The sequence below is a fragment of the Microcaecilia unicolor genome, chromosome 1 (assembly GCF_901765095.1).
Source record: "Microcaecilia unicolor chromosome 1, aMicUni1.1, whole genome shotgun sequence".
Lineage (NCBI taxonomy): Eukaryota > Metazoa > Chordata > Amphibia > Gymnophiona > Siphonopidae > Microcaecilia > Microcaecilia unicolor.
In genome coordinates this window covers 74,252,593-74,265,849 of record NC_044031.1, presented here as the reverse complement: position 1 = coordinate 74,265,849, position 13,257 = coordinate 74,252,593, and the positions used below count along the sequence as shown (strand labels likewise).

The 13,257-nt window shown below is 41.6% G+C and overlaps 1 protein-coding gene across 1 annotated transcript in view; it reads left to right on the top strand.

The window, feature by feature from the left end:
• PAXIP1 (PAX interacting protein 1) overlaps nucleotides 1-13,257 on the top strand; it is a 136,341-nt gene that overhangs the window by 90,350 nt on the left and 32,734 nt on the right. The window contains exons 14-16 of the mRNA XM_030198453.1: nucleotides 867-934; nucleotides 4,648-4,750; nucleotides 7,238-7,406. Of these exons, the coding sequence (XP_030054313.1) occupies nucleotides 867-934; nucleotides 4,648-4,750; nucleotides 7,238-7,406 (340 nt within the window). The remainder of the gene's footprint in view (nucleotides 1-866; nucleotides 935-4,647; nucleotides 4,751-7,237; nucleotides 7,407-13,257) is intronic.

Genomic DNA, 13,257 nt, shown 5'->3' with positions numbered 1-13,257 from the left:
GTCCCTGTTGTTTTTATAAGCATAATGTGGGTGCAGCCATGACTTTCAAAAGATATTGATTGTACTAAAAAAAAAGTGTTTTATCTTATGTGGTAAATACAGTTAGGAGGGTTTAAAAATGGTTTGGATAATTTCCTAAAAGAAAAGTCCATATGCCATTATTAAGGTGGACTTGGGAAAATCTGCTGCATATTTCTTGGATAAGCAGCATAAAATCTGTTTTACTTTTCTGGGTCTTGCCAGCTACTTGTGACCTGGATTTGCCGGTATTGGAAACAGAATACTGGGCTTGATAGACCTTTGGTCTGTCCCCAGTATGGCAACACTTAAGTTCTTACATGGGTGGGGAAGGGAATATATTTTGTTCTTGGGTCACACATTCTTATAGTTCGGTGACCTGATGTCTTAAGTAATGCAGCAGGACATAGTGACCTGAATTTTATGAGTTGGGGGCACTGACTTCATTCAGATAGCTCGTATTATTTTTTCTTTGTTCTAGTAGAGATGGAAAAAGCTGACAATTGAATCAGTTGAAAAGGGAAGAGCATAGGCAACAAGCTTCATTTTTTTTGTGGGAACATGAGAAATCTTGTTTATCTTGTTCTCACTCTGCCAAAAATACTGAGTTTTGCTTCAGAGACTGATAATGTGCTGTGAACACTAGAAATTGACCTTTCTGATGTAAAGAATCAGAAGTCAAGATTGTCATTTCTTTATGAAAGGAACTTTTAAGTGTCCAGAATGAATGTTCTATCTTTCTTTTTCATTTGAACATACCTCATGGTGTGTACAAATAGTACTTTGAAATATTTCCATGTGGAATCCTAGGATCACATAATTCACAATATTTATGTTTTTAACTTCAGGGTATAAGATTACCTCTTAAACAGAAACAGAATGAACCTAGCCTCCAGCCTCCACCTAAACGTGCAAGGTAAGTCAAACAAATTGTTTCTAGATATTTGTTCAAGCTTTCTTAACCATATTGTCACATTAACATAGTAACATAGTAGATGACGGCAGAAAAAGACCTGCACGGTCCATCCAGTCTGCCCAACAAGACAACTCATATGTGCTACTTTTTGTGTATACCCTACTTTGATTTGTACCTGTGCTCTTCAGGGCACAGACCGTATAAGTCTGCCCAGTACTATCCCCGCCTCCCAACCACCAGCCCAGCCTCCTACCACCGGCTCTGGCACAGACCGTATAAGTCTGCCCAGCACTATCCCTGCCTCCCAACCACCAGTCCCGCCTCTCACCACCGGCTCTGGCACAGACCGTATAAGTCTGCCCAGCACTATCCCTGCCTCCCAACCACCAGCCCCGCTTTCCGATCTCAACTAAGCTCCTGAGGATCCATTCCTTCTGCACAGGAGTTCTTTAGGCTTATCCCACGCATGTTTGAATTCCGTTACCGTTTTCATTTCCACCACCTTCAGCGGGAGAGCATTGCAAGCATCCACTACTCTCTCAGTGAAAAAATACTTCCTGACATTTTTCTTGAGTCTGCCCCCTTCAATCTCATTTCATGTCCTCTCGTTCTACCGCCTTCGCATCTCTGGAAAAGGTTCGTTTGCGGATTAATACCTTTCAAATATTTGAACGTCTGTATCATATCACCCCTATTTCTCCTTTCCTCCAGAGTATACGTTTAGTTCAGCATGTCTCTCCTCATACGTCTTGTAACGCAAATCCCATACCATTCTCGTAGCTTTTCTTTGCACCGCTTCAATTCTTTTTACATCATTAGCAAGATACGGCCTCCAAAACTGAACACAGTACTCCAGGTGGGGCCTCACCAACGACTTATACAGGGGCATCAACACCCCCTTTCCTCTGTTGGTCACACCTCTCTCTATACAGCCTAACAACCTTCTAGCTACGGCCACAGCCTTGTCACACTGTTTCGTCGCCTTCAAATCCTCAGATACTATCACCCCAAGATCCCTCTCCCCGTCCGTACCTATCAGACTCTCCCTGCCTAACACATACGTTTCCCGTGGATTTCTATTCCCTAAGTGCATCACTTTGCATTTCTTTGCATTGAATTTTAATTGCCAAACCTTAGACCATTCTTCTAGCTTCCTCAGATCCTTTTTTACTTTTTCCACTCACTCCCGGGTGTCCACTCTGTTCTTAGTATCATCCGCAAATAGGCAAACTTTACCTTCTAACTCTTCGGCAATGTCACTCACAAATATATTGAACAGAATCAGCCCCAGCACCGATCCCTGAGGCACTCTACTCCTCACCTTTCCCTCCTCCGAGCAAATTCCATTTACCACCACCCTCTGGCGTCTGTCCGTTAACCAGTTCCTAATCCAGTTCACCACTTCAGGTCCTATCTTCAGCCCATCCAGTTTATTTAAGAGCCTCCTGTGGGGAACCGTGTCAAAAGCTTTGATGAAATCTAAGTAGATTACGTCCATAGCTCGTCCCTGATTCAATTCTCCTGTCACCCAATCGAACTCAATGAGATTCGTTTGGCACGATTTCCCTTTGGTAAAACCATGTTGTCTCGGATCTTGTATTCAGCCAACACACCCCTTTATTTGGATAAAATCTGGCCATTTAGAGGTCAATTCTATGAGCAGGAAGTCAAGAACATATGCAAATGACCAAAATACCGGCATGTATGTTGTGTGTACTTACGTGTATAAATGCCATTATTCTATCTATGCACTATTCTGGAATATGACACTAAAATGTGATGTTGAATACGTATGGGCAAAATTTGTACTGAGCATGGGCAGGGCGCACAGTTATGTGCATAAATTATAGAATACTATAATTTACATACATTTTTAGCAATCCAGGTGCAAGCTGGCTCTGTGGGCTGGTATGAGTGGTTGCATCTGAAATATACTTGTTTATTAGGCCTGCAACTCTAGTATTTTATAAAGGAAAATAGGTTCCTTCTCTTGTTTATAGAATAGGCTGTAAATAGATGCTTTCTTGGCACCTAAAAAATAGGCATCCCTTTTATAGAATTACCCCTTGTGATTTATCTGGATAATTTTTTTTTTTAAAACATCTGAATAGGTGAGCTGTTCATTCTCCATCTGTGGGCAAAGTCACTTTGAATATTGAGCCACTTTCTAGAATCCATTGGGCCGTGTAAGTGATTGGGGGTGTATTGTATGAAAGTGACATGTAAACAAGAAGCTGAGAGATGTTCACTAAGTTGTGAGGTGGCTGGATAAAAGGGACCAATCCTGTGCCAATCGTGGTTTTATCCTTTGGAGCTATGGACTTGTTCAGTTTCTCTAAGAAAAGGACTATACATCATAGATGCAGTTCGAGTGAAACTAGGACTAGTTCAGCCTGTCCCTAATGAAATGACCATCTCACCAGGTCATTAATCACCAGGGTTAAGTAGAACTTCATGATGAACATCCATTCAAGTGTTGGTGTATTTCTGAAATGTAATTTGCATTTTAAAGGGTAGTTTTGAAACTGTCCACCTTGGAACAAAGTCTGTGGTTAATTTAACTCGTGGACTTTGCATTAATTTTCAAAAAGCAAAACTACAGGTATACCTTTTCCATGTTTTTATATCCCACATTTTCCAAATCAGGTTTGGCTCAACGTGGCTTACAGAGTAACGTAACAATAAAGGAAACTGACATTAAAAACTAAATTAAATGGGTTTTACAAGGAACGTAGTTATGATAACTTCAAAGCTAACGTAAGAGAATAATTGTAGATATACATAGTCTTTACCGAAGATAATCATTTTGTATACATGGTAGTGATGTTGGATATATAGGGGGGGAGCGTTAAGATTAGAAACCTGCAGGTCCTGGATAGTGGTGCTAGCCAGTATTGGTTAAGAATTTTGAGAAGAGGTATGCCTTGATCATTTTGCAAAAGATAAGATAGTTAACCTCCTGATGGTTTTGGGAAGGATGTTCCAAAGTTTGGTCGACAGGTATGAAAACCCTGTGGCACAGATGTATTTGTATTTCAGCCCTTTACAGCTTGGTAAGTGGTATAGGAGGAAGTTCCGAGTACTGGGCAAGGCAGCTTCTGTAGATAGTCTGGAGCCATGCATTGGAATCTTGTAAAAACGAGAGTATGGATCTTAAACTGTATCCTGGCCTTTATATACCTACTTAGTTGTTTTTTTGATATTACCACAGTAAATATGCATGAAAGAGATCTGCATGCATACAACTCAATCTCATGCATATTCATTATCGTAATCATGAAAACCCAGCTGACTAGGTGTCCCCCAGAATGGAAAGCACTGAGTTGTGCAATAGTGTCCTCAACTACTGAGATGTTGGTTGTATTTTATTATTTGAGATTTGCATTTAGTAGTTTAGTTCTAGTTTTCTAAGAAAAGATATGATTCAGTAACATGACATGGAACTTGTACAGCGCTGCGTAACCCTAGTAGCGTTATAGAAATGCTAAGTAGTAGTAGTAGGAACAAGTAAATAATAGTTCCTGTGGAAAAAAATATTTTAGTTTACTTTTTAAGCTTAAGAGAGTACTTTGACTCTTTCCACACCTTTGGTGTTTTATTTAAGGTTATTGCTCTGTGGCTAGATTAGCTTAATTTATGATTGCATGTTTAGTAATGAGATTTCCTGGTGGATCAAATTTTATTGGTAAATTATTTCTTTCTTTGTGTTATAGGATTGAAGACATACCGCAACCTACCAAAAAACTTGCACCAGATTTGACACCTATGGTGCTATTTACTGGTTTTGAGCCTTCTCAGGCCCAACATTACATTAAGGTAATTCAGTGTCTTAAATCATTATAAAATTAGAACATTTTTGAATATTAAACTGTATTTCTCTCAAAGATTTTAGATAGAGTTGATTTTGATCAGCAGGGAAAGAAGGCAAATGAGAAGGAAAAGAACTCTCAAAAAAGAAAGACAGAGAAATATTGCAGAGAGTGGGGTGGAGGAGACAAATTGAAAATAAAAAGGAGAAAAGAGTAACTGAGGGGGAGAGAGCTTATTTAGGATGTTGAGGGAGAGTGAACGAAGGAGGAGAGGGACTGGTAAAAAGAAGCCTTTGCCCTGTACTTCTGCAAGTAAGAAAATTGAGATTGTTCACGAGGAAGGGAGAAGGTGTAGCAACAGACTCTGAAGTAATTAAGAGAAGCTAAAGAGGTAGAGAGAGGAAGGTGGGGAAGGGAGAGTGTAAGAGTATGGGAGGGAAAACTTGGAGAAGATGGAAGCAGAGCATTACTCAATGTATCCTAGTACACATGGCCATGCCAGAAATCAGTTTTCAGTCTTGCAGACAGAGTATTGCTAAGGCTGTTCCTGGTTCTTTCCCATAACCTTAATGTGGCACCTACAAAACCACATTTTGTCTTCATCTTTCATTGTCCCCAGTTCTTCCAGTCGTCTGGTTTCGCATGTTAAAAGTAGGTAAAATGTGTGGAGAAAATGCATTTGAACCATGTTCGCTTCATCTATAGTTAGTGAGTACAAATATCTGTATCTTTTTTACATGAGAGCTAGTTTAGTCTGGCTGTATTTATCTGTGTTGATTGTAGGAGGCCTTTGTACGACTTTCAGCTCATCTTATCAATTTCCTGACTGAAAAGCAATTTTGCACTTTGTTATTGAATATATAAAATGCATTAGGATTTGGTATTAGTCAGTGACTTACAGTCTAATGTCCTCTCCCAGAAGAATTCTCAGCGCTATCAGAAGGCAGCTTTAAGTTCATTGTTAGGCAAGGGATTATATTTTAAAACTATATTACCTCTTGGGAAAAATAAGTTTAATTGGTTTATTTTTGCACATACCATGACAATAAAGAACCTCACTCCAAAGCCAGGTTATGATTCGTAGTACGTCTAAGCAGTCCATTGAGGTGCACTCGGAAGTTTCTTTTCATCAAGCTTGTGACAGCCAGTACAGTGGGAATAATTTATCTTTCTGCCACATACGTGAGGATCTTCTCTCTGCACATGATGTACAGAATAATCACTTGGTGCTGACACCCCTATTATCAGTGCCATTCTGTTGGTTTTCTTCCGTTACCTCTATGTCCGGTTTTCTTGCATTGAACTTCCCAGGAGAACACAGCCTGGCATTGAGATCTCCCAGGAGATCACAACCTCTTCATTCTCCATAGTTCTTGTGATCCCATTGCTTTTCCAGTAAACAACGTTTTCAGTGGGTAAGACATGCCATCTTATTATGTCTTTCTGTATAGAACTTTTCTCGCATCATAACTTCAACTGTTTCCTTAGAGAATCTGCATATGGTTATGGTTCACCTAGTTTTTTTTTCCCACTGCTTACTAAGGCCCAGATGCATCAACCAAACGTTAAAAAATAAGAATCGTAAAAGTGCTTAACGATTTTAAAAAAACGAGGAATGCACTACAAAAACACTCCAGAAATGTTCGGATCGGTATTGCAAAGTAGGATGTATCACAGAATCGTTAAACCCGTCGTTAATCAGCGCCTAAAGCATGCGCAGAGCAGCCCAAGCGTTATGGAGTGGAGGAGTGGCCTAGTGGTTAGGGTGGTGGACTTTGGTCCTAGGGAACTGAGGAAGTGAGTTCGATTCCCGGCACAGGCAGCTCCTTGTGACTCTGGGCAAGTCACTTAGCCCTCCATTGCTCCATGTAAGCCGCATTGAGCCTGCCATGAGTGGGAAAGTGCGGGGTACAAATGTAACAAAAATAAATAAAATAAAATGCTGGCTGCTCTGCGCATGCCACAAAGGCCCAGCTGTCAAAACAAAACAAAAACCCCCACAAACACGTGTGTTTCGGGAGGGGGCACAGGCACTCGTCATGAGTGTCCTGTATGGACGCCTTGCCCCCCCCCCCCCCCCCCCCCCCGGCAAGAAAAATCTCCAATTTTAGCAGCCCCGGGCCAGCCCTCCTCCCTTCCTGTATTCTCCCACACTAGCTCCGCCTCCTGCCATGCTCCGGTCCCGTGCCCCGCCCCCCCTTTGGTCGTGGCTGCCGCTCCCCCCCTGTAACGCCCCCCCCCCCCCCCCTTTGCCTTACCGGCCCATGCAGCGCCTCTCACCTCTGCTGCACGGGCGAGAACAGCTGATCGGCGAGTCAGAAGGCCTCCTCAGACGTCCCTTCTTTCTTCCTGGGCCCGCCCTCCTCTGACGTAGGTGTGTGGGTAAAAAGGGCACGTGTACTTTGCAGCTGGGCAGCGTATTGAAAATTGCTACCTGGAGCTTGTAGACTATTGTTCATTAACAGTTGGCTAATCACTTTTTTTAAATTTTCAGAAACTATATTTTCTTGGGGGAGAAATAGCAGAATCTGCACAGAAATGCACACATCTTGTTGCTAGCAAGGTGACTCGGACTGTAAAGTTCCTGACTGCAATTTCCATAGCAAAGCACATCGTAACTCCAGAGTGGTTAGATGAAAGTTTCAAATGCCAGAAGTTTGTTGGTGAGTAAATACCAGGACTAACTGTGTGTATTACGTGCTTGCACACTGTGGGGATAATTTTATAAATATTTCCATGTTTAAAACCTGTTTTACATCAGAAAAGGCTTTCAATAAAGAGTATACACACAGCCATGGAGCAGCCAACTTACCAGGGCAAACATCTGCCTTGGAATCAGCCCATCTGAAAAAGCTCCTTCCTTACAATTTGAGCTATCAGCATGGACCTGATTTGCCTATGCCTTACTCATGGCCTAGCTGCAACCCTTCTTGGATTCATTGGGAGTAATTTTACAAACCCCTTCCTTGAGAAAAATGCAGATTTTCACATGGAAAAGGCCTCTTATGAAATTAGTATTCAAATCATAAAAAAACAGGGTTCCTGTCAGTGCAGGGAATCAATGAGAGAACAGGTATAATACAACAGCTAAACAGCTGAAACAATAATTGATGTATTTATTGGAGTGATCTCAGAATAAAAACTCACCCAAGCAAGGCTACACCATTGCGATTTAAACCTCTAAGGGTGGACAAGCTTCTCTATCATAGATACACTCTGTGATTTTCAATTTTCTCAAGTGAGCAAAACACCCAGTGTTCATAAGTAGGCTTTCATACTCAAATAACTATTCTGTCATGTTCCTGCACTGGCGAACACATACTAGCGCCAAACCTCAAGGGTTATATATCTTTTCTTTTTTCTTTCTTAAATGTGGGGCACTTAACTTGAGTAGGAATAGTCCATATTGATGTCTTCCTTATAATTCAAAGTGCCTCCTCTTGTGGGGTAGTCACAAACATTCATGGGACTCCCTCGCGATGTTGTTACTTCTAATGTCCAGTCAAAAGGTCCAAATACGTATAATTGTTATCCACCTCAAACCTCTGCAAGTTCAACTCTGCAGGGTTTCGATTATTCTTCATCAGGAACTCCAGAGATATAAAGGTAGAACTCAAAATAACGTGCCTTTCCGACATGAAATTAGGTCATGTTCAAGTGGCTGTGTACTTGTACAGTCGATATGCTCAGGGGAGGAATTAGGGTGGAGCATTGCAGGAGTTCCAATTTACCTGCATATGCACTGATGTGTATGCCCTCTCAAAAGCAGGTCACACTTTCAATATAGGTGTGATTTCTGCTGGCTTTTGTAAAGACAATATAAAAATAACCCCCCAAAAAACCTCTAGTAAAAACTTGTGTAATCTCTCTCTAAAACTCGGGATCAAAAAGTCACCCTACATCAAAAATAAAGTGGGATTTTATAAAGAAGCAGAACTCTGTGTGTTATATCATAGGTACCTTCCCCCTCCCCCATAAAATTACTCTCTAGTGTGCTTCCCGGGTACACGCAATGAGTTGAGGGCCTCTAGTGGATTGTGCATCCTTCCACTTGCCACCTACTAGGGTCTCCTGGTGGCAAGACCAGCTTAACCATTAGACAGGCATGGCAGTTGTTTAGGGTGGCAGCTTCTGGAGGCATCTAAAACATAGGGCAGTTGTAGAAAAACCATAGGTCATGACAGCCATAGAAACTGAAAGCACCACCACGGTATAATTTTAACATTTTTATACATTTCACAGGCTTGTTTTTGAAGTGGTGGAATTGAGGAGGTTATAATCTGAGTTTAATTAACATTGTTTAATTAATATTGTGCTGCTGGGCATACATGACTCACAAATTCAACATTTACAGCATACACAAAAGGTGGTAGCTAAACTTATTTTGAGGGCAGATCTATTGATCATGCCACCCCTACTTTTGATTAAATTGCACTGGCTGACAGTCCAGGCAAGAGTTAAATTTAAGCTGTTGATGTTTATTTTCAAAAAATTTTTATGGATTACCGCCGACTATCTCCATAGTATGGTTTCTTTTTACTCAGCAACTAGAACACTTTGTTCCATTCAGTAAGTGAGATTGAATATACCCCTAATTTCAGTGTGTCGAAAGGCTATTACTAGGCATAGATCTTTGGTAGGAAGAGGTCTGGAGATATGAAACAAATTACCAAAAGATATCTGACATATTACCTGTTATTCTGTATTTAAGAGGGTGATTAAGGCTTGTTTGTTTGCCCAGTATTTGAAGGGCCTTTGCGTATGGAGCGAGGAATATTTGTGTTACATGTAAGTTAATATAACTCTGTCCCAATTTTATTTTGATTGTGATCCACCGAGAGCTTATTTAGGTAAAGTGGAATAGAAAAGTCCATATTAAATTAGATTAGGTTAGAATTATTAAAACTTGAGAGCCTGCCCAGGCGGGAAGGGTTAGGACAGTGGTTGTAGTTGGTGATTTGATCGTTAGGCATGTAGATAGCTGGGTGGGCTGGTGGACATGAGGATCGCCTGGTCACTTGCCTGCCTGGTGCGAATGTGACAGGACCTCACGCGTCACCTAGACAGGATCTTAGATAGTGCTGGGGAGGAACTGACTGTCTTGGTACATCTGGGTACTAATGACATAGGAAAATATGGGAGGTAGATTCTGGAAGCCAAATTTAGACTCCTAGGTTGAAAGCTGAAGTCCAGATCCTCCAGGGTAGCATTTTCAGAAATGCTCCCCATTCCACATGCAGGACCCAAAAGGCAGACAGAGCTCCAAAGTCTCAATGTGTGGTTGAGACGATGGTGCAGGGATGAGGGATTTAGATTTGTTAGGAACTGGGCAACGTTCTGGGAAAGGGGGAGACTGTTCCAAAAGGATGGGCTCCACCTTAACCAGAATGGAACCAGGCTGCTTGCTCTAACTTAAAAAAAAAAAAAAAAAAAGCGAGCAGCTTTTAAACTAGCATGGGGGGGGGGGGGGGGGGGGGAAGCCAACAGTCGCCCAGGAGCGGATGGTTCGGTGTGGAGTATCCTTGAAGGATACTATTGAAAAAGAACATATAGGGAACCCCAGTTCAGAGGTTTCAACTATGCTGAAAGTAAGCCAGGTACGCTTAACTATTTATGGAGTGGAGGAGTAGCCTAGTGTTTAACGTAGCGGACCCAGTTCCTGGGGAACTGGGTTTGATTCCCACTGCATCTCCTTGTGACTCTGGGCAAGTCACTTAGGGGGTCTTTTACTAAAGATTATCTCAAGTTATCTGCAGCAGGGCCCATAGGAATAAAATGAGACCCCCCCCCCCCCCCCCCCCCCCCACCAACCTTCCATTTCCTCAAGTATGAATAAGTACCTGTATATACTATGTAAACCGCCAGACAGGAAATGATGAAAGCGAGGGCGGGACCCGGCCGATGGAAGCCTGCAGGGCCGGTGCAGGCAGCAATAATTGAATCACTACAGGTGCCGGGGATGCCTGTAAGGTACACCAGGGAGGGACAGGACTCAGCGACATGCGGGCAGATGCTGGGACGCCGTGGAGGAGGAGAGATGTTGATGTGGTGGGCCTGTGCCCACCTGTAGCTACACCACTGTATTATCCCCGGTAACTTCTAAGCAGCTTGTAGATCCAAGGAAAAAACACAATTTGAAGTACCTGTATACAAATGCTAGAAGCCTAAAAAATAAGATGGGAGAGTTATATAGCACTAAATGAGGAAGATATAGTAGGCATCTTGGAGACTTGGTGGAAAGAGAACAATCTATGATGCACTGTGCTAACAGGGTACAAATTGTATCACAATCATAGAGAGGATCAAATTGGAGGGAAGGGTGCGCTATATGTTAAAGAGGGAATTGAGTCAAGTAAAATAAACATTCCACATGAACAGATAGCTGTGTGGAATCATTATGGATAGAAATTCCATATATGAAAAAGAGTATTCTTGTAGGGCTTTACTACCATTCTTCTGAGACAGAACGAACAGACAGATGAAGAAATGTTTACAGAACTTAGGAAAGCTGGCAAATTGGGCAACACTATAATGGGTGATTTCAATTACCTCAGTATTGACTGGATAAATGTTGCATCAGGGAGTGCCAGGGAGATAAAATTTCTAGATGTAATAAACGACTGCTTCTTGGAGCAGCTGCTCCAGGAACCAACAAGAGGGGGAGCCATTTTGGATCTGTTTTTGGTGGCATAGTGCTAGAGGTGGTAGTGTTGGGTTCCCTGGGAAACATAGTAACATAGTAAACGGGAGATAAAGACCTGTACGGTCCATCCAGTCTGCCCAACAAGATAAACTCATTTTACATGGTATGTGATACTTTATATGTATACCCGAGTTTGATTTGTCCTTGCCTTTCTCAGGGCACAGACTGTAGCAGTCTGCCCAGCACTGTTCTTGTACTAAATTCTGAAACTAACGTCGAAGCCCCTTATAATTTACACTCCAGCCCATCCCTATCTATTCAGTCACTATCAGGGCGTAGACCGTAGAAGTCTGCCCAGCTCCCGTTTTGTTTCCAGTGAGGTAATTAAATTTGCTGACAACACAAAGTTAATCAAAGTTGCTAAATAATGAGAGGATTGTGAAAAATTAGAAGAGGACCTTACGAGACTGGGAGACTGGGCATCTAAATGGCAGATGACGTTTAATGTGAGCAAGTGCAAAGAGGCATATTTTCAAAGCACTTAGCCTTCCAAAGTTCCATAGGTTTCTATGGAACATTGGAAGGCTAAGTGCTTTGAAAGTATGCCTCAAAGTGATATATGTGGGAAACAGGAACCCAAATTATAGCTACATAATGCAAGGTTCCACGTTAAGACCAAGAAAGGGATGTAGGTGTCGTCGTTGATGATACATTGAAACCTTCTGCTCAGTGTGCTGCAGTGGCTTTGAAAAAAAATAGAATGCTATTATTAGGAAAGGAATGGAAAACAAAAATGAGGACGTTATAATGCCTTTGTATTACTCCATGGTGTGACCGCACCTCAAATATTGTGTTCAGTTCTGGTCACTGCATCTCAAAAAAGATATAGTGGAATTAGAAAAGGTGCCGAGAAGGGCGACAAAAGTTATAAAGGGGATGGGACGACTTCCCTATGAGGAAAGGCTAAAGCAGCTAGGGCTCTTAAGCTTGGAGAAAAGACGGCTGACGGGAGATAATGATAGAGGTCTATAAAATCATAAGTGGAGTAGAAAAGGGTAGATGTGAAGCATCTGTTTACTGCTTCCAAAATACAACAAAGGCATTCGATGAAGCTACAAAGTAGTAAATTTAAAACGAATCAGAGAAAATTTTTCTTCACTCAATGTGTAATTAAACTCTGAAATTCATTGCCAGAGAATGTAGTAAAGGTGATTAGCTAATGGGGTTTACAAAAGGTTTGGACAGCTTCCTAAAGGAAAAGTCCATAGACCATTATTAAAATGGACTTGGGGAAACTCCACTGCTTAATTCTGGGATAAGCAGCATAAAATGTTTTGTACTTTTTGGGATCTTGCCAGGTATCTGTGACCTGGATTGGCAACTGTTGGAAACAGGATGCTGGGCTTGATACACCTTTAGTCTGTCCCAGTATGGCAATACTTATGTACTTATATGTACTTATGTACTTCTACTAAGGCGCAGCACAATTCTTTACTCTCTGTCTCCACTTGCTGGTAGATGGACGCAAACCCACAAGTCCTGGAACTCTGGTTCGACGAAGAGAAAGAAAAAAAATTAGCAGATATTTCTCTTTCCCACTGCTGAAAAGTGGATGGGGTTAAAACTGTCTAACATGGCACAGTCACATCAAGTGAAAGCCTAAACCCATCTATGCTCAGTTCTCCTACAGGACATTTTCCAAGCAGAAACATAGTCCTCCACGCATAGCTTATCCCTTTCTTTTTTTTTTTAATTTATAAAGGTCTTTATTAAGCACTGAAAAAACAATACATCCGCCAATGAAACAAAATAGTAAGGGTAAAATACAATACAATGTATACACAACCTTGATACATAATGCATATTGTATA